The sequence below is a fragment of the Chiloscyllium punctatum genome, chromosome 47, assembly GCF_047496795.1.
Source record: "Chiloscyllium punctatum isolate Juve2018m chromosome 47, sChiPun1.3, whole genome shotgun sequence".
In the NCBI taxonomy this organism is placed as follows: domain Eukaryota; kingdom Metazoa; phylum Chordata; class Chondrichthyes; order Orectolobiformes; family Hemiscylliidae; genus Chiloscyllium; species Chiloscyllium punctatum.
The window spans coordinates 40,987,936-41,014,736 of record NC_092785.1 but is presented as its reverse complement, the minus strand read 5'-3'; the positions used below and the strand labels follow the sequence as shown (position 1 = coordinate 41,014,736).

Genomic DNA, 26,801 nt, shown 5'->3' with positions numbered 1-26,801 from the left:
ACACACACACTCTCCTATGTACGTGCACTCCCCCTCACAGAGACACACACTCTCCCACACACACACTCTCCCACACACACACTCTCCCTCACACACACTCTCCCTCACACAGACACACACTCTCCCACAACACACTCTCCCTCACACAGACACACACTCTCCCACACACACACTCTCCCTCACACAGACACACACTCTCCCACATACACACACTCTCCCACACACACACTCTCCCATGTACGTGCACTCTCCCACACACACACTCTCCCTCACACAGACACACACTCTCCCACATACACACACTCTCCCACACACACACTCTCCCATGTACGTGCACTCTCCCACACACACACTCTCCCTCACACAGACACACACTCTCCCACACACACACTCTCCCACACACACACACTCCCTCACAGAGACACACACTCTCCCACACACACTCTCCCATGTACGTGCACTCTCCCTCACACACACACACACTCTCCCACACACACACTCTCCCACACACACACTCTCCCATGTACGTGCACTCCCCCTCACAGAGACACACACTCTCCCACACACACACTCTCCCACACACACACTCTCCTACACACACACTCTCCCTCACACAGACACACACTCTCCCTCACACACACTCTCCCACACACACACACTCCCTCACACAGACACACACTCTCCCACACACACACACACTCTCCCTCACACAGACACACACTCTCCCACACACACACTCTCCCACACACACACTCTCCCTCACACACACTCTCCCTCACACAGACACACATTCTTCTACACACACACACTTCTCCACACACACATTCTCGCACCCCCACACACACTCGTGCACATACACTCACTGACACAATTTTGTCACAGACAAAAATACACAGACACACACACTCACTTGCATGCACTCACTTTCACAGGCACACGCTCACACACAAATGCACTCGCTCTCATAAACACACACAGACAGACACATCCTCTAACACTTAGACACCTGCAGAGTCACAGTCTCACACTTTTTCACACATACTCTTGTGCGTACACACATGCGTGCACAAACACAAACACAAATACACAGCCATCAATTGGGAAAGAAACCTGAGTGCTATGAATGGATGGGAACCTGAGAGCGCAGTTTCCTGGTCTCTGATCACAGGATTTGTTGAGATTGTTGATCAGAATGCTGCTTTCCAAACTCCTTCCCTGGGATACTTTCAACGGTTTACACGATACACTGGGTAGCTGTCTGACAATTTGAAAGAAAGGTCTCTGATTTATTAAATTAAAAGTCACTGCTTATAGCAACTGCTGAAAGCAAACTCGATTTCTCCAGCCCTAACATGGCTTCAGCTGCAGAGTCATGAAGTGTCACATACTGTCTCTAACCTCCAAGCTTGTCTGACATGTGACTAGGAGCAAACTCCTCTGCTGTAACCTCATCTCACCCTGGACACTCATATACCTGAGAATAGACTTCTTGTATCCATTGGTTACCTGTAATGCAGGTCTGTTGTATCTTTCAATACCATCATGTCCACACTCGGTTTCTTAAGTTATGGGAGCTGATGTAATGTTGTGGTGTTGGAAAGAACATCCTGTTGGAGGTTCACTCGCACCATGGTAACAGCAGCCTGTCTCCAACAGCATCTTTGATGGTACCTATTCGGAAAACTAATTGTAGGCCAACTAGACAACAGCTTTGGGCAGCAAAGTTTTCTTGAGCAGCTCCATTTTCTGAGTGACAATATCTGTAGAGAGTTGGAGACAAGGCATTAGGCCGTCAGGAAACGGAGCTCATTTCATGTTGATTTGAATGTAACTTTTTTGAGGGTAAAAGAACTCTCTAAGTTTGCTTTATTCTGGATGTAGTTTTGCTCACTGAGCTGGAAGGTTCATATTTAGACGTTTCGTCATCATACTAGGTGACATCATTAGTGAACCTCTGGATGAAGCGCTGGTGGTATGGCCCACTTTCTATTTATGTGTTTGTGTTTCCTTGGTTTAGTGATGTCATTTCCTTTGGTGATGTCACTTCCTGTTCGTTTTCCTCAGGGATTGGTAAATGGGATTCAAGTCAATGTTTGTTGATGGAGTTCCGTTTGGAATACCATGCTCCTGGGAATTCTCATGCATATCTCTGTTTGGTGAGTCCTAGGATGGATGTGTTGTCCCAGTCAAAGTGGTGTCCTTCCTTATCTGAATGTGAGGATACTAGAGAGAGTGGGTCGTGTCGTTTTGGGGCTAGTTGCTGTTCACGTATCCTGGTGGCTAGTTTTCTGCCTGGTTGTCCAGTGTAGTGTTTGTTACAGTTTTTGCAACGTATTTTGGAAATGACGTTAGTTTTGCTTGTTGTCGATATTGGGTCTTTTAAGTTCATTAGCTGCTGTTTTACTGTGTTGGTGGGTTTGTGGGCTACCATGATGCCAAGGGGTCTGAGTAGTCTGGCAGTCATTTCCAAGATGTCTTTAATATAGGGGAGAGTGGTAGGTGGACTTGAGGAATATCAGATCAGCTGTGGTCTTAGTAAATGACGGAGCTGGCTCGGGGGGTGGAACGGCCTGCTTCTATCCCAATTTCATACTGACTGCTTTAAACTTTCCACTGGATACTTAGGGCTGTGTCATTGATGCTAAGGGAGTACACACAGGGCACTTACCAAAGTCAAAGCCAGGAGTGAGACACCAGCAGCGAGAAACAGAAACCAACTACAATCACACAGGACTCCTGCAAACAAAAGCAGTGAGGAATACTACTGAAAGCCTGCAGATTTTTCTGTCATTAGGAGCCTGACCTTTCGGATGCACCAGACACTTAAACCTTTCAAGAATTGACTGACATGATTAAAGGGATATGATGACCCCAAGCCTCCTCTCATTCTGAGACTTTGTCGCTTTTACTCAGCAATTCCAGAAGCGGGGTATGCAAGATCTGGACTTTAGATGAGGTTAAGATGCCTGACAGAGGCATGTGACTTTGGTTTAACCGTTAAGGAGATGCTGAGAGATCATTTGGTGTGTGGGATTAATGATGTAACCATGCAAAAGCACCTACTAGCTGCAGCCCAACTGGACTTCAAACAGACACTACAACTGGCTTTGTCATTGGAAAATGCAGCAAGTGGAGGAGATGCTGGGCAGGGTATTCTGATGGAAGTGGATACCCTTACCAGTCTGACTGAGTTTGGGAAACACCACTTGAGTGAAGACAATTGCGTAGCGTCACTTATAACAGATCCTGAGCAAAGGGATTCCAGGTCAGCCCACAGCAAAAACCCCAAAACAAATCCAAGCCTCGAGCAAATGATTAAAATATTCATCAGGATCCAGGCCAACAAGTCAATGTAGTTGTTGCTGGAATGTGGACCCAAGACAGCAAAAGGCAAGACACAGACCAGTATCCAGGAGGGTTCAGACCCTGGGAAGGCCATGGAAGGTGGGTGAGGAAGGGTTAAATCGCTTTGCAACATCCTAATCAGAAACAATCACTTTTAGTGCCAAGTGAGACTGATATCCAGTTTTGATGAAGGTCAATACTGTGCGGCTACTTCAGTGATTAGAAGGGCCGGTATGGACTCAATGGGGCGAATGGACTACTTCCACACTGTAGGGTTTCTATGGTGACATCCTGTTCAGTGATATGAACCAATCAGCTCGTCAATTAACTGCTGTCACTGTCTATACTGAATAATTTAGCGCATGTTAATTTAGGAATGAATTCTTACCGCGATCTGATATTACAGAACTTTCCAGTCATTCTGAACTTTTCTGACAGAGCATGAAAAGACCCGTTTATTTTAAAATCACGCAAATCCCCTCTTTGCCGATGGCAAGGGCTACATTGGAGCCCCTTTCCTGGGTTCATCCATCGTTTGGTAATTAAACTAGAATGGTGTAGACTGCTTGAACGATTGTTATTCAATAAGGGACATCATTAGATGCTCAGCCCGTGTTGAGGTTTCTTTGTCCATTATTCTGCCTTAAAAATGTCCAATTGGAACACCAAAGGCACGCTCTCAGAAATTGGTGAGGATTAAAATTCTATAAGGACACAGACTTTGTGTCTACAGCACTGAGAGTTAGTTATTACCTCCCAACTCTCAGGAAGAGAATGTTCTAACTTCTCTACTTCTCTCAGCACCATTTCACGTTGCATCTCAGATGTGCCCGACAGCTGCTTTTTACCCCCCGAATGAAGCAAACTTAGAGATTTCTTTCACCTTGAAAACATTTACAGTCTAATCAAAAAGAAATGAACTGTTTTCCTGGAGGATTAATGCCTTATCTCCAACTCCTTACAGATATTGGCACTCAGAGAATGATGCTGCTCAAGAAACCTTTGTTGTCCAAAGCTGTTGTCCAGTTGGCTTTCAATTAGTTTTCCAAATATCTACCGTCAAATTTGTTATTGGAGACAGGCTGCTGTTCCCATGGTGCGAGCGGACCTCCAACAAGATGCTCTACCCAAGATGGTAATATTTCCATCAGTTCCCGCAACATAAGTAACCAAGTGTGGACATGGAGGTATTGAAGGATCCAACAGACCTGCATTACAGGTGACTACTGGACACAAAGGTCTGTTCTCAATTACACGAGTGTCCAGGGTTAGATTAGGTTAAAATAGACGAGTTTACTCCGAGTCACATGTCAGACAGCTTGACGGTTAGAGACAGTATGAGACCCTTCATGGCTCTGCAGCTGAAACCTGATATGGGAGAAGGAGACATGTGCCCCAGGTCTCCCCTGCCTGTCTGCAGTGTGGTCTGCCTCACAGGGATGTAGTTAGAGCTAAAGCTCTATAATAAAGAGCAGGTTGTTTCAATGAAGTACATCCACTAATTGCTGTCCCTGACCGTGAGGAGATTTGCAAATGTTTTGCAGCCAATGGGGCTCCAGCGAGCGGTGACATCATCGTATGAATTGTGTGTGAAGATGCTGATCATGGATGGAAAATTATAGGCCAATCAGCTTAACCTCGGTTGTTGGTAAAATTCTAGAATCCATCATTAAGGATGAGGTTTCTAAATTCTTGGAAGAGCAGAGTCTGATTAGAACAAGTCAACATGGATTTAGTAAAGGGAGGTCATGCCTGACAAACCTGTTGGAATTTTTTGAAGAGGTAACAAGTAGGTTAGACCAGGGAAACCCAGTGGATGTGGTCTATCTAGACTTTCAAAAGGCCTTTGATAAGGTGCCACACGGGAGGCTGCTGAGCAAGGTGAGGGCCCATGGTGTTCGAGGTGAGCTGCTGGGATGGATTGAGGATTGGCTGTCTAACAGAAGGCAGAGAGTTGGGATAAAAGGTTCTTTTTCAGAATGGCAGCCGGTGACGAGCGGTGTCCCGCAGGGTTCGGTGCTGGGGCCACAGCTGTTCGCATTATATATTAATGATTTGGATGAGGGAACCGGGGGCATTCTAGCGAAGTTTGCCGATGATACGAAGTTAGGTGGACAGGCAGGTAGTACTGAGGAAGTGGGGAGGCTACAGAAGGATCTAGACAGGTTGGGAGAGTGGTCCAGGAAATGGCTGATGGAATTTAACGTGAGCAAGTGCGAGGTCTTGCACTTTGGCAAAAAGAATAAAAGCATGGACTACTTTCTAAATGGTGAGAAAATTAATAAAGCCAAAGCACAAAGGGATCTGGGAGTGCTAGTCGAGGATTCTCTAAAGGTAAACATGCAGGTTGAGTCTGTGATTAAGAAAGCGAATGCAATGTTGTCTCTTATCTCAAGAGGGTTGGAATATAAAAGCAGAGATGTACTACTAAGACTTTATAAAGCTCTGGTTAGGCCCCATTTGGAGTACTGTGTCCAGTTTTGGTCCCCACACCTCAGGAAGGACATACTGGCACTGGAACGTGTCCAGCGGAGATTCACACGGATGATCCCTGGAATGACAGGTTTAGCATATGAGGAACGGCTGAGGATACTGGGATTGTATTCGTTGGAGTTTAGAAGATTAAGGGGAGATCTAATAGAGACGTACAAAATAATACATGGCTTTGAAAAGGTGGATGCTAGGAAATTGTTTCTGTTAGGCGAGGAGACTAGGACCCGTGGACACAGCCTTAGAATTAGAGGGGGTCATTTCAGAACAGAAATGCGGAGACATTTCTTCAGCCAGAGAGTGGTGGGCCTGTGGAATTCATTGCCACGGAGTGCACTGGAAGCTGGGACGCTAAATGTCTTCAAGGCCGAGATTGATAGGTTCTTGTTGTCTAGAGGAATTAAGGGCTACGGGGAGAATGCTGGTAAGTGGAGCTGAAATGCGCATCAGCCATGATTGAATGGTGGAGTGGACTCGATGGGCCGAATGGCCTTACTTCCACTCCTATGTCTTATGGTCTTATATGGTCTTATGTGATGAGACTGTGACATCACCAAAACGTATCACACACAATGTTCATCTCCAATAAGGGGAGTGTTGTTGAACAAAGAGACTTAGGGGGTACAGGGTCATAGATCACTGAAACTGGAATCACAGGTAGATAGGATAGTGAAGGTGGCATTTTACATACTTTCCTATATTGGTCAGTGCACTGGCTATAGGGGTTGGGAAGTCATGTTGTACCTGTACAGGACATTGGTTAGGCCACTTTTGGAATATTGCCTGCTATCAGAAGGATGTTGTGAAATTTGAAAGCGTTTCAAAAAGATTTACGAGGATGTTGGAGGGTTTGAGTTGTAGGAATAAGCTGGGCCTGTTTTCCCTGAAGCATCGGAGGCTGAAGGGTGACCTGATAGAGGTTTATAAAATGGTTAGGGGCATGAATAGGGTAAATAGACAAGGTCTTTTCCCTGGGGTGGGGGAGTTCCGTACTGGAGGTCAGAGGCGAGACAGGAAAGATTTATAAAGGACCTGAGGAACAACTTTTTCACACAGAGTGTGGTGTGTGTATGGAATGAGCTGCCAGAGGAAGTGGAGGAGTTTGGTATAATTAGAGCATTTAAAAGGCATCTAGATGGGTATATGAATAGGAAGGGTTTAGAGGGATATGGACCAAGTGCTGGAAAATGGGACGACATTAGTTTGGGATATCTGGTTGGCATGGACAAGATGGATCGAGGTGTCTGTTTCCGAGCTGTACATCTCTTTGACTCGTGAGCTCACTTCTTGATATCGATGTCAGAAAATGGAGCATCTTCAATCACTTCAGTTCCTGCACCTTCCCCCATGCCCACCCACACACCACCCCCATCACTTACGTCACACGTTGAGAGTGATTTCAACCTCGTCAAGGTGACTCCCGTCCTGGGTCCACACCATGCACCAATAGGTCCCACTGTCCTCTACCCTGGCCGCGTTGATACGGAGACCCCAGGGAAATCTTTTGATCCGCTTTTGGTACTTCTCTGAAAAGAGTGGAGAGAGAACAAGAAGGAGGGATCCGCTGTTAACGGTGGCAGGAGATCTCAAACAGGTCCAGCAGCAGATTACATTCCACTCCTGCAGAGAGTGATTGAGTTCATCATTGTCTCTGAACCGGTTCAATCCTTCAGCAGAGAGTTGCTGGGGAAGTGAAAGGCCATTATCCTTAAGAATGGAGACATCAACAATTGAAGTCACAATGATGTGCTGTCACTATCGCTGCCAGGGTCGGGAAAGCAACAAGGTCTGTGACAGATACAGAGGATCGGTCTCACTGTAGATCACACAACATACAGGGACAACTAGCCATTTGGATACAAACTGGCTCCAAGGTGGGAGACAATGGAGGCCTGTGACCGATGGTGTGCCACAAGGATCAGTGCTGGGTCCAGTGCTTTTCATCATTTATATAAATGATTTGGATGTGAACACAGGAGATATGGTCAGTAAGTTTGCAGATGACACCAAAATTGGAGGCGTACTGGACAGCAAAAATGGTTACCTCAGATTATAACGAGATCTTGATCAGATAGGCCAATGGGCTGAGAAGTAGCAGATGGAGTTTAACTTAGATAAATGTGAGGTTTGGCATTTTGGAAAACCAAATCAGAGCCGGACTTATACACTTAATGGTCAGGTCGTGGGGAGTATTGCCAAACAAGGAGATCTTGGAGTGCAGGTTCAGAGATCCCTGAAAGTGGGTTTGCAGGTAGAGAGGATACTGAAGGCGGCATTTGGCATGCTTCCCATTATTGATCAAAGCATTGAGTATTGGTGTTGGGAGGTCATGCTGCAGCTGGTCAGGACATTGATTAGGCCACTTTTGGAATGCTGAATGTAATTCTGGTCTCCTTCTTATCGGAAGGATGTTGTGAAATTTCAAAGGGTTCAGAAAAGTTTTATAAGGGTATGGCCAGTTTTGGTGAGTCTGAGCTACAGGGAGAGGCTGAACAGGCTGGGGCTGTTTTCCCTGGAGCGTCAGAGGCTGAGGGGTGACCTTATAGAGGTTTATAAAATCATGAGGGGCATGGATAGGATAAATAGGCCTTTTGCCTGGGGTGGGGGAGTCCAGAACTAGAGGGCGTAGACTTCGGGTGAGAGGGGAAAGATTAACTGGGAATTAAGGGGTGACGTTTTCATACAGAGGGTGGTGTGTGTATGGAATGAGCTGCCAGAGGAAGTGGGGTAGGCTGGTAGAATTCCAATATTTAAAAGGCATTTTAAGGATATGAAGGGGATATGAAGGGGAAGGATTGAGAGGGATATGAGCCCAAGTGTTGGAAAATAGGACGAGATTAATTTAGGATATCTGGTTGGGAAGGACGTGTTGGACCGAAGGGTCTGTTTCCGTCCTGTACAGCTCTATGACTCTGTGTTGAACTTTGAAATCCCATGTTACCTTGTAACTAGGGCAACAAGGGATATGATAAACACCAGCGATGTACCGTCCCACGAGTGAGTAAAAGAATGAAACTTGCTGAGCAATGAATGAATAAACAAGATGTGCTGAAGGACAGCCATTAGTTGGGATGGATTGTAGCCTTTGAGAGAAAGGGGGATGTTTTCTCCAGTCTCACAGATACACTCATGGTTATGGTCACTGATGGAATAAAGTTCCCGTACTCCATCACATCCAGGTCACCTGAAGCATGGCACTCTACTAAAAGAAACCTGTCACCCCAGACACTTATATACCTGAGCAATGTAATGTTTTAGAGGTTACAGACAGCTGTGAAGCTATATCTACAATATCCAGACGACAGTGTGTGTTAAGGTTGCAAGGGACAATATAAATGGTGCCCCATTTTGGAATATAACATGGTAGGCCCAGTGACTCAGTGGTTAGCACCGCTCCTAACGGTGCCAGGGACCTGGGTTTGATTCCACCTTCGGGTGACTGTCTGTGTGGAGTTTGCACATTCTCCTCGTTTCTACGGGGATTCCCACCGGGTGCTCCTGTTTCCTCCCAAAATCCAAACATGTTCAGGTTTGGGTGAATTGGCCAGTGCAAAATAAGCCCATAATGTTCAGGGATTTGCATTTTAGGGTGGATTGGCTGTGCTAAATTATATATAGTGTTCAGCGATGTGTAGGTTAGGGTGAATTGGCCATGCTAAATTACATATAGTGTTCAGGGATGTGCAGGTTAGTGTGGATTGGCCATGCTAAATTACCCATAGTGTTCAGGGATGTGCAGGTTAGGGTGGATTGGCCATGCTAAATTACCCATAGTGCTCAGGGATGTGTAGGTTAGGGTGGATTGGCCATGCTAAATTACCCATAGTGTTCAGGGATGTGTAGGTTAGGGTGGATTGGCCATGCTAAATTACCCATAGTGCTCAGGGATGTGCAGGTTAGGGTGGATTGGCCATGCTAAATTACCCCATAGTCTCCAGGGATTAACCATGGGGAATACAGGGATGGAGCTGTTGGGCTGAATGACCTGTTTCCACACAATAGGGATTCTGTGTTGTTGACCAATTCCCGCAGGGCCCTTGGGTGTTTTGAGAGAAGGACAATATACAGAACGTGTCACACCCTCTTCCTGTTAAACAGCTCACTGTGAGTTCAGGGAGTCCAACACACAGGGGGCTATGAGTGCGGCATGTGGATGGTAGTCACGAAGGAGAAAAACCTACCAATGATCTAGCCTTCAAAATACACCATCCTCTCGGATGTGGCCGATAGGAAATTACAGAGATAGAGAGAGGTGTAGGGGCTGGGGGGACCGGGGGGGTGGGGTTGGGTTACAGAGATAGGGACAGTGTGTAGGGGCTGGAGGGGGTTATAGATATGGACAGACTGTCGGGGCTGGAGGGGGTTAAAGAGATAGGGAGGGGGTGTAGGGGCTGGAGGGGGTTACAGAGATAGGGAGGGGGGTGTAGGGGCTGGAGGGGGGTTACAGAGATAGGGAGTGGTGTAGGGGCTGGAGGGGGTTACAGAGATAGGGAGGGGGTGTAGGGGCTGGAGGGGGTTACAGAGATAGGGATGGGGTGTAGGGGCTGGAGGGGGTTACAGAGATAGGGAGGGGGGTGTAGGGGCAGGAGGGGGTTACAGAGATAGGAAGCGGGTGTAGGGGCTGGAGGGGGTTACAGAGATAGGGAGGGGTGTAGGGGCTGGAGGGGGTTACAGGGATAGGGAGGGGGTTTAGGGGCTGGAGGGGGTTACAGAGACAGGGAGGGGGTGTAGGGGCTGGAGGGGGTTACAGAGATAGGGAGGGCGTGTAGGGGCTGGAGGGGGTTACAGAGATAGGGAGGGGGTGTAGGGGCTGGAGGGGGTTACAGAGATTGGGAGGGGGTGTAGGGGCTGGAGGGGGTTACAGAGATAGGGAGGGGGTTTAGGGGCTGGAGGGGGGTTACAGAGATAGGGAGGGGGTGTAGGGGCTGGAGGGGGTTACAGAGATTGGGAGGGGGTGTAGGGGCTGGAGGGGGTTACAGAGATAGGGAGGGGTGTAAGGGCTGGAGGGGGTTACAGGAATAGGGAGGGGATGTAGGGGCTGGAGGGGGTTACAGGGATAGGGAGTGGTGTAGGGGCTGGAGGGGGTTACAGAGACAGGGAGGGAGTGTAGGGGCTGGAGGGGGTTACAGTGATAGGGAGGGGGTGTAGGGGCTGGAAGGGGTTACAGAGATAGGGAGGGGTGTACGGGCTGGAGGGGGTTACAGAGATAGGGAGGGTGTGTAGGGGGTTACAGAGATAGGGAGGGGGTGTAGGGGCTGGAGGGGGTTACGGAGACAGGGAGGGGTGTAGGGGCTGGGGGTTAACAGAGAAAGGGAGGGGTGTAGGGGCTGGGGGTTAACAGAGATAGGGAGCGGGTGTAGGGGCTGGAGGGGGTTACAGGGATAGAGAGGGGGTGTAGGCGCTGGATGAGGTTTTGGAGATATTGAGGGGTGTAGGGCTGGAGGGGGTTACGGAGACAGGGAGGGGTGTAGGGGCTGGGGGTTAACAGAGATAGGGAGTGGTGTAGGGGCTGGGGGTTACAGAGATAGGGAGGTGTGTAGTGCCTGTGAATTTAGGAATGAATTCTTACCCTGCGCTGATATTAAAGAACTTTCCAGTCATTCTGAACTTTTCTGACAGAGCATGAAAAGACCAGTTTATTTTAAAATCACGCAAATCCCCTCTTTGCTGATGGCAAGGGCTACATTGGAGCTCCTTTCCTGGGTTCATCCATCGTTTGGTAATTAAACTAGAATGGTGTAGACTGCTTGAACGATTGTTATTCAATAAGGGGCATCACTAGATGCCCAGCCCGTGCTGAGGTTTCTTTGTCCATTATTCTGTCTTAAAAATGTCCAATTGGAACACCGAAGGCACACTCTCAGAAATTGGTGAGGATTAAAATTCTATAAGGACACAGACTTTGTGTCTACAGCACTGAGAGTTAGTTATTACCTCCCAACTCTCAGGAAGAGAATGTTCTAACTTCTCTACTTCTCTCAGCACCATTTCACGTTGCATCTCAGATGTGCCCCACAGCTGCGTATTTTTTTCCAGAATAAAGCAAACTTAGAAATTTCTTTTACCGTCAAAAAATTTACATTCAAATCAACAAGAAATGAGCTCTGTTTAATGCCTTATCTCTAACTCTCTACAGATATTGCCACTCTCAGAAAATGATGCTGCTCACAAAAACTTTGTTGACCAAGATGTTGTCCAGTTGGCCTTCAATTAGTTTTCCAAATATCTACCGTCAAAGTTCTTATTGGAGACAGTCTGCTGTTACCGTGGTGCAAGTGGCTATCCAATAGGATGCTCTATACAAGACGGAAACATTTACATCAGCTCCCGTAATTGGAAAAAAACGAGTGTGGACATGGTGGTATTGAAAGATCCATCAGACGTGCATTACAGGTAACCAATGGACACAAGAAGTTCCTTCTCAGGTATATGAGTGTCCAGGGTGAGGTGAGGTTACAGCAGAGGAGGTTGCTCCTCGTTACATGTCAGACAAGCTTGTACGTTAGAGACAGTATGAGACCCTTCATGACTGTGCAGGTGAAACCATGTTAGGGCTGGAGAACTCGAGTTTGCTTTCAGCAGTTGCTGTAAGCAGTGCCTGAAAATTTAGTAAATCAGAGACTTTTCTTTCAAATTGTCAGACAGCTATCCAGTGTATCATGTAATACCAGTGAAAGTATCCCAGGGAAGATGGTAGGGAAGCAGCATTCCAATCCACAATCTCATCAAATCCTGTGATCAGAGATCAGGAAACAGCTCTCGCAATTTCCCCTCCATGCATAGCACCCAGATTTCTTTCCCGATCGATGGTTGTGTATTTTTATTTGTGTGTATGAGTGTGTGTGCATGCATGTATGTACACGCAAGAGTATGTGTTAAAAAGTGTGTGAGACTGTGCCTCTGCAGGTGTTAGAAGATGTGGCTGTGTGTGTGTGTTTGTATTTGAGAGAGAGACTGCATGTGTGTGTGAGAGTGTGCGCGTGTGAAAGTGAGTGCATGCAAGGGAGTGTGTCTGTCTGTGTATTTCTGAGTCTGTGACAAAGTTAGTGTCAAAGAGTGTGTGTGGGGCAGAGTGTGTGTGTGTAGGAGAGAGAGTGTGTGTGGGACAGTGAATGTAGGGGAGAATGAGCGTGTGTGAGGAAGTGTGAGTATTTGGAGATTGTGACTCTGTGTGTGTGTGTGTGTGTGTGTGTGTGTGTGTGTGTGCGTGTGTATTTTTACCAAGGGGTCACAGTTTTAGCTCATCAATGGATTTATGTTTGTTTCTCTGTAGCTAGAGAGTGTGTGCGTCCATGAGAGTCTGTGTGTGTCCGTCCCTGTGAATGTGTATGTGTCTGTGTGCATATATTTACAAAGGGGTGAGAAGTTTAACTTGATGATACTCATGTTTGTTTCTCTATAACTAGAGTCTATTCACTTTGAATAAATAGGGAATCCTTATAATTACAGAGACTATCTCTGGGCTTTCTGTCAGCCAGGGTCTGAAAGACAGGGAATTTGGGGAATTCTGCCCACTCCTATCACATCTTTAACATTTGTGATAACCCAGAGAACAGCAGGGTCTTCATTCCCAGGGTGTGTACCCAGGTGAGCTATTACACATTCAGTCACACTTTCCCACTCCAGTCGTGTGTCTTGTGGAACTTTATTGAGAGAATATTCCGTAACAGACGGTAAATACAGGAACGAGTGTAGCCTCGCATTGGGAATTATTCTGGAAATCTCAACAAGTGGGAAGCGGGAGGGGATTTAGAAATCTCGATAGGATCAATTTGATGTTATCCTCTCGGGATTTGGGAGATGGGGGTGTAATCTCCTTTGGATACACAGCATCAGGATTTGGATTCCTGTTGGGAGACGGCCTGGGAGATGATGTAAGTCCAGGGAAAACATCAGGGTTTGGGAAAATGGGACTGGGGTCAAGTTTCAGTTTTGGGTCATGGTTCAGAGGGCGGTCTGGGATATTGTCTGTTCAGACACCGTCTGTGTTCAGAGATTCCTCATCTTCATTCCTGGAGAATCCACACAACAATTCAGCATTTAGTGTCTGGATCCTGGAATATAATCACAGACATCAGGGTACAGGAAGCTTTACTCCAACCCAGTACTGCCCATATCCTGTCAGTGTTTGATGGGGAAGTGTGTAGAGGGAGCTTTACTCTGTATCTAACCCAGTGCTGGCCCTGTCCTGTGAGTGCTTGATGGTGGACAGTGTAGAGGGAGCTTTACTCTGTATCTAACCGATTGCCATGCAATGCTTTATTTTAAATGCTGGGCCCTGATGGGGGGGAAGGAGACATGTGCCCAGGTCTCCCCTGCCTGTCTGCAGTGCGGTCTGCCTCACAGGGATGTAGTTAGAGCTAAAGCTCTATAATAAAGAGCAGGTTGTTTCAATGAAGTACATCCACTAATTGCTGTCCCTGACCATGAGGAGATTTGCAAATGTTTTGCAGCCAATGGGGCTCCAGCGAGCGGTGACATCACCGTATGAATTGTGTGTGAAGATGCTGATCATGTGATGAGACTGTGACATCACCAAAACGTATCACACACAATGTTCATCTCCAATAAGGGGAGTGTTGTTGAACAAAGAGACTTAGGGGGTACAGGGTCATAGATCACTGAAACTGGAATCACAGGTAGATAGGATAGTGAAGGTGGCATTTTACATACTTTCCTATATTGGTCAGTGCACTGGCTATAGGGGTTGGCTATAGTCATGTTGTACCTGTACAGGACATTGATAAGGCCACTTTTGGAATATTGTGTGCAATTCTGGTCTCCCTGCTATAGCCAGGATGTTGTGAAACTTGAAAGCAATCACAAATGATTCACAAGGATGTTGCCAGGGTTGAAGGGTTTGATCTACAGGGAGAGGTTTACCCTGGAGTGTTGGAGGTTGAACGGTGACCTGATAAAGGTTTCTAAAGCGACGAGGGGCATGAAAAGGAGAAATAGACAAGGTATTTTTCCTGGGGAGAGTGAGTTCAGAACTGGGGGTCAAAGGTGAAGGAGGAAAGGTACATAAAGGACCTGAGGGACAACTTTTTCACGGAGAGAATGGTACGTGTATGGACTGAGCTGCCAGAGGAAGTGGTGGAGGCTGGTACAATTACAACATTTCAAAGGCATCTAGATGGGTATATGAATAGGAAGGGTTTAGAGGGATATGGGCCAAGTGCTGGCACATGGGAGTAGATTAGTTTGGGATATCTGGTCAGCATGGACGAGTTAGACTGAAGGGTCTAGTCCCATGCTGTACATCTCTAAAGCTCAGGAGCTCACTTCTTGATATCGATGTCACAAAATGGAACAGCTTCAATTCCCCATTTCCTCCACCTTCCCATCCCCAGCTACCCCACCCCCATCACTTACGTCTCATATTGAGAGTGATTTCAGCCTCATCAGTGTGACTCCCATCCTGGGAAGACACCATGCATTTGTAAATCCCATTGTCCTTTACACTGGTCTCATTGATACGGAGACCCCAGGGAAATCTTTGGATCCGCTTTCTGTACTTCTCTGAAAAGAGTGGAGAGAGAACAAGAAGGAGGGATCTGCTGTTAACGGTGGCAGGAGATCTCAAACAGGTCCAGCAGCAGATTACATTCCACTCCTGCAGAGAGTGATTGAGTTCATCATTGTCTCTGAACCGGTTCAATCCTTCAGGAGAGAGTTGCTGGGGAAGTGAAAGGCCATTATCCTTAAGAACGGAGACAGCAACAATTGAAGTCACAATGATGTGCTGTCACTATCGCTGTCAGGGTCGGGAAAGCAACAAGGTCTGTAACAGATACAGAGGATCGGTCTCACTGTAGAACACACAACATACAGGGACAACTAGCCATTTGGATACAAACTGGTTCCAAGGGAGAAGACAGAGGGTGGTGGTGGAGGGTTGTTTTTCAGACTGGAGGCCTGCGACCAGTGGAGAGCCACAAGGATCGGTGCTGGGTGCTCTACTTTTCATCATTGGTATAAATGATTTGGATATGAACATAGGAAGTATGGTCAGTCAGTTTGCAGATGACAACAAAACTGGAGGTGTAGTGGACAGCGAAAAAGGTGACCTCAGATTACAGTGGGATCTTGACCAGATGGGCCAATGGGCTGAGAAGTGGCAGATGGAGTTTAATTCAGATCAATGTGAGGTGCTGCATTTTGGAAAAGCAAATCAGAGCAGGACGTATACACTTAATGGTAAGGTCCTAGGGAGGGGAGCTGAACAAAGACACGTTCCAATGCAAATTCATTGCTCCTTGATAGTAAAGTCATAGTGAGATAGGACAGTGAAGGCAGCGTTTGGTATGCTTTCCCTGAATGGTCAGAGTATTGAGTATAGATGCTGAGAGCTCATTTATGCTGTACAGGACATCGGTTAGGCCACTGTTGGAATATTGCATGCAATCCTGGTCTCCTTCCTATCGGAAGGATGTTGTGAAAGGATGTTGCCAGGGTTGGAGGATCTGAGCTGCAGGGAGAGGCTGAACAGGCTGGGGCTGTTTTCCCTGGAGCGTTGGAGGCTGAAGGGTGACCTTATAGAGGTTTATAAAATCATGAAGGGTATGGCTGGAGTAAATAGACAAGGTGCTCTCCCTGGCGTGGGCGAGCCCAGAACTAGAGGGCATAGGTTTAGAGAGAGGGGGCAAGATTTAAACTGGACCAAAGGGGCATCTTTTTCAAACAGAGGGTAATGCACATATGGAATAAGCTGCCAGAGGAAGGCTGGTACAAAGCCAACATTTAAAATATGTCTGCATGGGTACATGAATAAGAAGGATTTCGAGAGAAATGGGCTAAGTGCTGGAAAAAGGGATTAGATTAATTTCGGATCTCTGGCTGGCTTGACGAGTTGGACTGAAGGGTCTGTTTCCGTGCTGTACCGCTCTCTGACTCTATGTTGAACTTTGAAATCCCATGTTACCTTGTAACTAGGACAACAAGGGATGTAATAAACACCAGCGATGTACCATCCCACGAGTGAGTAAAAGAATGAAACTTGCTGAGCAATGAATGAGTGAACAAGATGTGCTGAAGGACAGCCATTAGTTGGGATGGATTGTAGCCTTTGAGAGAAAGGGGGATGTTTTCTCCAGTCTCACAGATACACTCATGGTTATAGTCACTGATGGAATAAAGTTCCCGTACTCCATCACAGCCGAGGTCACCTGAAGCATGGCACTCTACTTAAAGAAACTTGTCACCCCAGACCCTTATATACCTGAGCAATGTGATATTTTAGAGGTTACAGGCAGCTGTGAAGCTACATCTATGATACCCAGGCTCCAGTTTGTTTTAAGGTTGCAAGAGATAATATAAATGGTGCCACATTTTGGAGTATAATGTGGTTGGCACAGTGGCTCAGTGGTTAGCACCGCTGCCTCATGGTGCCAGGGACCTGGGTTTGATTCCACCCTCTGGCACCTGTCTGTGTGGAGTTTGCACATTTTCCCCGTATCGGTGCTCCGATTTCGTCCCACAGTCCAAAGATTTGCATTTTAGGGTGGATTGGCCATGCTAAATTTCCCAATTGTGTGCAGGGACGTGCAGGTTAAGGTGGATTGGCCAGTGGGAAATTCTGGGGCAAGATTAGATACTGCCTGACCTGCTGTGCTTTTCCAGCACCACTCTAATATTGACACTGATCTCCAGGATCTGCAGTCCTCATTCTCACCCAGTGGTACAAACCCAAAGTGCCAAGGAATGTGCAGGTTCGGGTGGACTGGCCAGTGCTAAATAACCCATAGTATTTAGGGATGTTCACCTTAGGGTGAATTGGTCATGCTAATTGACCCACAATGTCCAAGACTGTGTAGGTTAGGGTGGATTAGCCAGTGCTAAATAACCTCTCGTGTACAGGGATGTGCTGGTTAGGGTGGATTGACCGTGCTAAATTACCCATAGTGTCCAGGGATGTACAGGTTAGGGAGGATTGGCCATGCTAAATTACCCATTGTGTCCAGGGATGTATAGGTTAGGTGGATTGGCCATGCTAAATTACTGATCGTGTCCAGTGATGTGCAGGTTAGGGTGGATTGATGGTGCTAAGTTACCCATAATGTCCAGGGATGTTTCAGTTATGGTGGATTGGCCATGCTAAATTACCTATAGTCTCCCGGGATATGTAGGTTATGGTGGATTGACCATTGGGAATACAAGGATGCGGATGGCTGGGAAGCTTTTTTGTGGTTCGTTGTGGAGTTGTTATACAGAATGGCCTGTTTTCACACTGTAGGGATTCTATGTTGTTGGAAACTTCCACAGGGTGTTTTGGGAGAGGGAGAATGAACAGAGCGTGTCTCACTCTCTTCCTGTTAAACATCTCACTGTGGGTTCAGGGAGACCAACACGGAGGGGGTTATGGGAGCAGCATGTGGATGGGAGTCACGAAGGAGAAAGACCTACCAATGACCTGGCCATTGTTGTATACCAGTTCTCTGGAACCATCTTGCTTTATGAATACCCACGCCACATCAGGATTAGGCCCAAAGCCAGGCGAGTGACGGCACAGAAGGTCAGCGGCTGGAGGAAGGAGAGAGAGGAATGAAAATCACCCAAAGCCTCTCCAGAGACAATGCCGCACTGGCACCCAACACAACGGTAGGTGGGGGTGGGATGCCAACGAGTCACAGGGAATCAACAAACCATCTCAGGCAGCACATTCCCCCCACAATCCCTCAGGGTGGGCACAACAATTTAAGCGGGTGGTGGCAAGATGTGATGAAGAGGAAATTACAGAGGTAGGGAGGGGAATGGAGCTGGAGGGGGTTACAGAGACAGGGAGGGAGTGTAGGGGCTGAAGGGGGTTACAGAGATAGGGAGGGGTACGGGGCTGGAGGGGGTTACAGAGATAGGGAGGGGGTGTAGGGGCTGGAGGGGGTTACAGAGATAGGGAGGGGGTGTAGGGGCTGGAGGGGGTTACAGAGATAGGGAGGGGATGTAGGGGCTGGAGGGGGTTACAGAGATAGGGAGGGGATGTAGGGGCTGGAGGGGGTTACAGAGATAGGGAGGGGGTGTAGGGGCTTGTGGGGGTTACAGAGATAGGGAGGGGGTGTAGGGGCTGGAGGGGGTTTCAGAGATAGGGAGGGGTACAGGGATGGAGGGGGTTACATTGACAGTAAGGGCTGTAGGGGCTGTAGGGGTTCACAGAGATTGGGATAGGTTTGGGCCTGGAGGTGGTTACAGAGATAGAGAGCGATGTAGAGATTGGAGGAGGTTACAGAGATAGGGAGGGGGTGTAGGGGCTGGAGGGGGTTACAGAGATAGGGAGGGGGTGTAGGGGCTGGAGGTGGTTACAGAGATAGAGAGCGATGTAGGGACTGGAGGAGGTTACAGAGATAGGGAGGGATGTACAGGCTGGAGGAGGTTACAGAGATAGGGAGGGGGTGTAGGGGCTGGAGGGGGTTACAGAGATAGGGAGGGATGTACAGGCTGGAGGAGGTTACAGAGATAGGGAGGGGGTGTAGGGGCTGGAGGGGGTTACAGAGATAGGGAGGGTTGTAGAGGCTGGAGGGGGTTACAGAGATAGGGAGGGGTGGAGAGGCTGGAGGAGGTTACAGAGATAGGGAGGGGGTGCAGGGGCTGGAGGGGGTTACAGATAAAGAGATGTGTGTAGGGGCTGGAGGAGGTTACAGAGATAGGGAGGGGGTGTAGGGGCTGGAGAGGGTTACAGAGATAGGGAGGGGGTGTAGGGGCTGGAGAGGGTTACAGTGATCGGGAGGGGGTGCAGGGGCAGGAGGTGGTTACAGAGATCGGGAGGGGGTGGATGGGCAGGAGCGGGTTGCAGAGATAGGGAGGGGGTGTAGAGGTTGGAGGAGGTTACAGAGATAGGGAGGGTTGTAGAGATTGGAGGAGGTTACAGAGATAGGGAAGGTTGTAGGGGCTGGAGGGGGTTACAGAGATAGGGAGGGATGCAGAGGTTGAGGGGTTGGCGGAGGTTACAGAGATGGGACTGTGTGCTGTGATCCTCACCAATATGGCTCCCTACCTGCACTCCCTCTCCATCCCCCACATCTTCCGACCTCTCCCGAACACTCTCACACCAATGTCTCACTTACGTGTTCCACGCCTTGTGGTGATGATGGGATTATCAGCGATCACAGAGAAAGGTTCACTCGGAGGTGCTGTCAAGAAACAGAGGATTGATCTCAACAGAATGTAGCAGACACTTCAACCCTGTACTGTCCCTGTCCTGGGAGTGAGTGATGGGGACTGTGTAGAGAGAGCTTTACTCTGTATCTAATTCCGTGCTGTCCCTGTCCTGGGAGTGTTTGATGGGGAAAGTGTATGGGGAGCTTTACGCTGTATCTAATGCCCATCTGTCTCTGTCCTGGGAGACTAGACAGTGTAGAGGGAGCTTCCCTCTTTATTATTGCATTAATGAAGTGTTGTGCTCTGTTGAGAGGGTGAGATGTCCCCGTCTATCTCCCTCCTGGCTGCAGTGACTAACTCTGACTAACCTGGTGCTTGGTCCGAACTGTACGATAAAGAGGATGTTGGTTGTACTCAGTGCCTGTCCCGGTGAGACTCTGTGGTACTTCCTGACTGTGAGGGACCTCCACTGTACGATAAAGAGGATGTTGGTTGTACTCAGTGCCTGTCCCGGTGAGACTCTGTGGTACTTCCTGACTGTGAGGGACCTCCACTGTATGATAAAGAGGATGTTGGTTGTACTCAGTGCCTGTCCCAGTGAGACTCTGTGGTAGTTCCCCACTACTCTTGGTCAGACAGACACCAGGGTATGTTCACATTGCAGGACCTGCTGACCCACAACCCCGTGTCTTACCCAAGGGTGACTTAAACCAAACTTAATTCAGCCCCACATCTGAAATTGTTGGGACGGAACTGGAAACTTCCCCAATTCCACAGTGTCCCAAACTGTCCTGTGTCCAAGAGCTCCTCACCCTTAGAGCAGCCGTCACATACCATTCACATGGAGCTGGATCTCCACCCGGTCAGTGCGTTTCCTATACTGGGAGGTCACCTTACACGTGTATGTCCCACTGTCGTAAGGAAACACATTCCTTATGTAGAGACCATTCGTCACAACGTCAATCCGATCTTTAAAGGGCCCTGTGAGAGAGGAACAGTCATCACGTGTCTAAAAGAGAGAGAGATGGACAGAGAGATAGGAGGGGAGAGAAAGACGGTGAGGGAGAGAGACAGGAGGGGAGAGAGGGACGGGGGCGGAGAGAGAGAGACAGGAGGGGAGAGAGAGTCAGTGGAGAGAAAGACACAGGTGAGGTGCAGGGGAGAGAGAGGCACTGGCAAGAGAGAGATGGGAGGGGAGAGAGAGGTGGGGTGGGACAGAGAAAAGAGAGCGAAAGTGAGAGAGAGAGGGAGAGGGTGCGAAAGTCAGAGGGAGAGACAAACAGGAGCCTGAGATGGAGAAGGGAGTGAGAAGGAGAGATGGTGAAAGAGAGAGGAAGAGAGACGGACGGAATGCAAAAGCGAGAGAGAGAAAGGACAGCAAAAGGGAAAAAGTTGAGAGAAAGCCAAGAAGGAACAAATGAGAGGAGAGACAAGAGAATGAGGTGTCGGGAGTGGGGAGTGTGTGTGGGGGGGTCTAAGAAGAGAGAGAGAGAGAGAGAGAGAGCAGGAATCAGAGAATCATAGAGATGTAAAGCATGGAAACAGATATCCCAACCCAACCTTGTCCCACCTGCCAGTATCCGACCCATATCCCTCCAAACCCTTCCTATTCATATACCCATCCAAATGCCTCTTAAATGCTGTCATTGTACCAGCCTCCACCACATCCTCTGGCAACTCATTCCACACACGTACCACCCTCTGTGTGAAAAAGTTGCCCCTTAGGTCTCTTTTATATCTTTCCCCTCTCACCCTAAACCTATGCCCGTCTAGTTCTGGACTCCCCCACCCCAGGGAAAAGACTTTGTCTATTTATCCTATCCATGCCCCTCATGATTTTATAAACCTCTATAAGATCACCCCTCAGCCTCCGATGCTCCAGGGAAAACAGCCCCAGCCTGTTCAGCCTCCCTCTGTAGCTCAAACCCACCACCCCCGGCAACATCCTTGTAAATCTTTTCTGAACCTTTCAAGTTTCACAACATCTTTCCGATAGGAAGGAGACCAGAATTGCACGCATTATTCCAACAGTGGCCTAACCAATGTCCTGTACAGCCGCAACATGACCTCACAACTCCTGTATTCAATACTCTGACTTGTCAAGGGAAAGCATTCCAAATGCCCTCTTCACTATCCTATCTACCTGCGACTGCACTTTCGAGGAGCTATGAACCTGCACTCCAAGGTCCCTTTGTTCAGCAACGCACCCAAGACCTGACCATTAAGAGTATAAGTCTTGCTAAGATTTGCTTTCGCAAAATGCTGCACCTCGCATTTATCTGAATTAAACTCCATCTGCCACTTCTCAGCCCATTGGCCCATCTGGTCAAGATCCCGTTGTAATCTGAGGTAACCTTCTTCGCTGTCCAGTACACCTCCAATTTTGGTGTCATCTGCAAACTTACTAACTGTACCTCTTCTGCTCACATCCAAATCATTTATGTAAATCACAAAATGTAGAGGGCCCAGCCCCGATCCTTGTGATACTCCACTGGTCACAGGCCTCCAGACTGAAAAACAACCCTCCACCACCACCCTCCATCTTCTACTTTTGAGCCAGTTCTGTATTCAAATGGTTAGTTCTCCCTGTATTCTGTGAGATCTAACCTTGCTAACCAGTCTCTCATGTGGAACGCCTTACTGAAGTCCATATAGATCACATCTACCTCTCTGCCCTCATCAACCTCTTTGTTACTTCTTCAAAAAAATTTAATCAAGTTTGTGAGACATGATTTTCCATGCACAAAGCCATGTTGACTATCCATAATCAGTTCTTGCCTTTCCAAATACATGTACATTCTGTCCCTCAGGATTCCCTCCTACAACGTGCCCATCACCGACGTCAGGCTCACTGGACGTTAGAAAGAGAAAAGGGAAGGGAGAAGGTGAAAAGAGACCGAAGTAGATAAAAAACGAAGGGAGGCAGAGAGAGAGAGAGTGAGTGCGGGAAAACAAGAGAGAAGGGAGTGTGAGGGACAGAGAGAGAGAGAAAGGGAGAGAGGGAGATAGGGGGAGAGAGACAGAGAGGGTGTGAGAGAGAGAGATGTGACAAGGAGCAGTGACAGACAGAAGGAGAGCGATTGTCCACAGACAGAGCTGAAGGTAACAGCTTGCCCTGACCAGATGCCCTACAGATTGTGTAAGGGTTGTGACAGAGACAGACTCACGTGTTGGACGGTTGTCTGAGGCCATTACATCCATAGAACCATCCGTTCGAACCAATCTCCAATCGATCTGAGGGTTCAGTCCATACTCAGGCGAGTACAGGCATGTAAGGACAGCAGCTGGAGGGGGGAGGGACAGAGATAAGGTCACATCTGCAGAAGTGATGTTCCATTAAGAGTGGTACAGTGGCTCAGTGGTTAGCACTGCTGCCTCTCAGCACCAGGGACCCAGGTTTGATCCCATCCTCAGGTGACTGTCTGCGTGGAGTTTGCACATTCTCCACACGTGCGTGGGTTTCTTCCAGGTGCTCCAGTTTCCTCCCACAGTCTGAAGATTACCCATAAATTACCCATCGTGACCAGGAATGTGAAAGTTGGCCATGCTAAATTGGCCATAGTGTCTAGGGATGTGCAGGTTAGGGTGGGTTGGCCATGGGAAATTACCTATAGTGTTCAGGGATGTGTAGGTTAGGGTGGATTGGCCATGCTAAATTACCCCATAGTGTTCAGGGATGTGTAGGTTAGGGTGGATTGGCCATGCTAAATTACCCCATAGTGTTCAGGGATGTATAGGTTAGGGTGGATTGGCCATGCTAAATTACCCCATAGTGTTCAGGGATGTGTAGGTTAGGGTGGATTGGCCATGCTAAATTACCCCATAGTGTTCAGGGATGTGTAGGTTAGGGTGGATTGGCCATGCTAAATTACCCCATAGTGTTCAGGGATGTGTAGATTAGGGTGGATTGGTCATGCTAAATTACCCCATAGTGTTCAGGGATGTATAGGTTAGGGTGGATTGGCCATGCTAAATTACCCCATAGTGTTCAGGGATGTGTAGGTTAGGGTGGATTGGCCATGCTAAATTACCCCATAGTGTTCAGGGATGTGTAGGTTAGGGTGGATTGGCCATGCTAAATTACCCCATAGTGTTCAGGGATGTGTAGATTAGGGTGGATTGGTCATGCTAAATTACCCCATAGTGTTCAGGGATGTATAGGTTAGGGTGGATTGGCCATGCTAAATTACCCCATAGTGTTCAGGGATGTGTAGGTTAGGGTGGATTGGCCATGCTAAATTACCCCATAGTGTTCAGGGATGTGCAGGTTAGGGTGGATTGGCCATGCTAAATTACCCATAGTGTTCAGGGATGTGTAGGTTAGGGTGGATTGGCCATGCTAAATTACCCATAGTGTTCAGGGATGTGTAGGTTAGGGTGGATTGGCCATGGGAAATTACCTATAGTGTTCAGGGATGTGTAGGTTAGGGTGGATTGGCCATGCTAAATTACCCCATAGTTTTCAGGGATGTGTAGGTTAGGGTGGATTGGCCATGCTAAATTACCCCATAGTGTTCAGGGATGTGTAGGTTAGATGCATCAGTCAGGAGTAAATGTAGAGAAATATGGGAGGGGAATGGATGTGAGTGAGTTCCTCTTCAGAGGCTCGGTGTGGACTTGTTGGGCCAAAGGGCATGTTTCCACACTCTAGGGCTTCAGTGATTCAGAACATCAATCCTCCAATAGTTCGGACTCAGTAGGTTTACGGGGCTGGAGTAGGTTACAGAGATAGGGAGGGGTGTAGGGTCTGGAAGGGGTTACAGAGATAGAGAGGGTGTCGGGGCTGGAGGGGATTACAGAAATAGTGAGGTTTGGAGAGACAGGGGAGGTTTCAGGGGTAGGGAGGATTGGAGAGGACAGAGGAAGTTTTAGGGAGACAAAGGGGTATAAATGCCAGAGAGAGTAAATGAGACATTGATGGGGGGGTTAACCTGCAGTATTCCGATTCCTTTTCACGAGTCACTCCCCTCCCACCGCCCAAAGGTGTTTGCAGCAAATGCTGCTCTCAATCCCCAGTCTGTGCTCTTCCCCACCTCCCAATCCCACAATAGCCAACACAATGATGTGATACTTACACCCCCCATTAGGAACTTCCACCCTGTGAGTGTTGGTGGTCACATTGGCGCGTGTGTACTGAGGCACTGTGAAGAGAGACAGGACACTGTTAGATGGACTGGACACAACTGATTCTTGGTCATATCAATGTAAAAGGCTACAGTGAGGGAAGAGTTAATCTGTGAGCTGGTACTCCAGCTCCACCCATGTCCATATTAGCTTTTAGACCACGCTGAAGGCAGTTTCACTCAGAGAGGAAGAGACACAGAGGAGCAGTGGGAATGGGACAGGCTGGTAATCCAGAGTCTGAAGGTAATGTTCTGGTAACATGTGTCTCCATCCCACCCTCACACATAGTGACGTTGGAATGCTGCACCAGGGACAGAGCAGGGAACAGGGCAGTGGGCTGTAGTTAGATCACTGAGTGACCCAGACATAACCGTTCATCGCCCAACTCCAATGGAAGGGAAAGGAGATATGAAAGGGAACTGGGTGTAAGATGGCTGTGAGAGGGACTGCCTGAGGTCACAGGTCACACAGAACATGAGAACCAGATTATATTTCCAACCAATGAGAGATACAGAGAGACAGGGACCGACAGAGAGAGAAAAGGAAAGACTCAGATAGAGAGACTGTTCCAGACAAACAGATACAGACGTGGTGACAATCCTGGCTTGTCCTCACTGCTTTCTGCATTTCCGATCCAAAAACGATCCAGTAAGAGAGAAATAAACCATCCTGCTCACAGAAACACATTGTGAAAAGCTCCCTCTACACTGTCCCCATCAAACACTCCCAGGGCAGGGACAGCACACGGTTAGATACAGAGTAAAGCTCCTTTTAAACTGTCCCCCATTAAACACTCCCAGGACAGGGGCGTTGCACGTGGTCAGATACAGTAAAGCTCCCTCTACACTGCCCGAATGTAAAAGCTGAACACTGTGCCCTGTTGTGTCCCTGCTCAGTGTAATCTTGTGGGGAGTGAATTTGTTGTTACTGCTTACAGTCCTTGCAGCTTTCAGTTATGACCTGTTGATCATTGACAGTTTGAGATATGATATATATTGGAAACAGTGTCTTGTTGGGCACAGTGTGATGGTGAAACATCAACTACAGGGAGGACAGGAAGATAACGTGGCAGAGTGGGAGAGCAAGGTGAAAGTACTGAGGGTCAGTACTGACGGAGTACAGCACTGACGGAGAGTCAGTACTGAGGGAGTACAGCACTGTCGGAGGGTCAGTACTGAGGGAGTGCCGCACTGTCGGATGGTCAGTACTGAGGAGGTACAGCACTGTCGGAGGGTCAGTACTGAGGGAGTGCCGCACTGTCGGAGGGTCAGTACTGAGGGAGGGCCACAAAGTCAGAGGGTCAGTACTCAGGGAGGGCCGCACAGTCAGAGGGTCAGTACTGAGGGAGCGCCGCACTGTTGGAAGGTCAGTACTGAGGGAGCGCCGCACTGTCGGAGGGTCAGTACTGAGGGAGCGCCGCACTGTCGGAGGGTCAGTACTGAGGGAGTGCTGCACTATCAGAGGATCAGTACTGAGGGAGGGCCGCACAGTCAGAGGGTCAGTACTGAGGGAGCGCCGCACAGTCAGAGGGTCAGTACTGAGGGAGCCCCGCACTGTCAGAGGGTCAGTACTGAGGGAGCACCGCACTGTCGGAGGGTCAGTACTGAGGGAGCGCCGCACTGTCGGAGAGTCAGTACTGAGGGAGAGCCGCACTGTCAAAGGGTCAGTACTGAGGGAGCACCGCACTGTCGGAGGGTCACTACTGAGGGAGTGCCGCACTGTCGGAGGGTCAGGACTGAGGGAGTGCCGCA

The 26,801-nt window shown here is 48.3% G+C and overlaps 1 protein-coding gene and 1 long non-coding RNA gene across 2 annotated transcripts in view; one reads left to right on the top strand and one right to left on the bottom strand.

Moving 5' to 3' along the window:
- The window catches only part of LOC140468595 (uncharacterized), a 158,010-nt gene that overhangs the window by 29,382 nt on the left and 101,827 nt on the right, over positions 1–26,801 (top strand). The gene's annotated exons all lie outside the window — the stretch shown is intronic.
- Positions 13,462–26,801, bottom strand: part of LOC140468594 (junctional adhesion molecule A-like) — a 103,742-nt gene continuing 90,402 nt past the window's right edge. The window contains exons 5-11 of the mRNA XM_072564690.1: positions 25,002–25,067; positions 23,094–23,210; positions 20,761–20,907; positions 19,893–19,958; positions 18,241–18,357; positions 15,211–15,357; positions 13,462–13,889 (exon numbers count right to left, since the gene is read on the bottom strand). Coding sequence (XP_072420791.1) covers positions 13,876–13,889; positions 15,211–15,357; positions 18,241–18,357; positions 19,893–19,958; positions 20,761–20,907; positions 23,094–23,127 — 525 coding nt within the window. The 5' untranslated portion in view covers positions 23,128–23,210; positions 25,002–25,067 and the 3' untranslated portion in view covers positions 13,462–13,875. The remainder of the gene's footprint in view (positions 13,890–15,210; positions 15,358–18,240; positions 18,358–19,892; positions 19,959–20,760; positions 20,908–23,093; positions 23,211–25,001; positions 25,068–26,801) is intronic.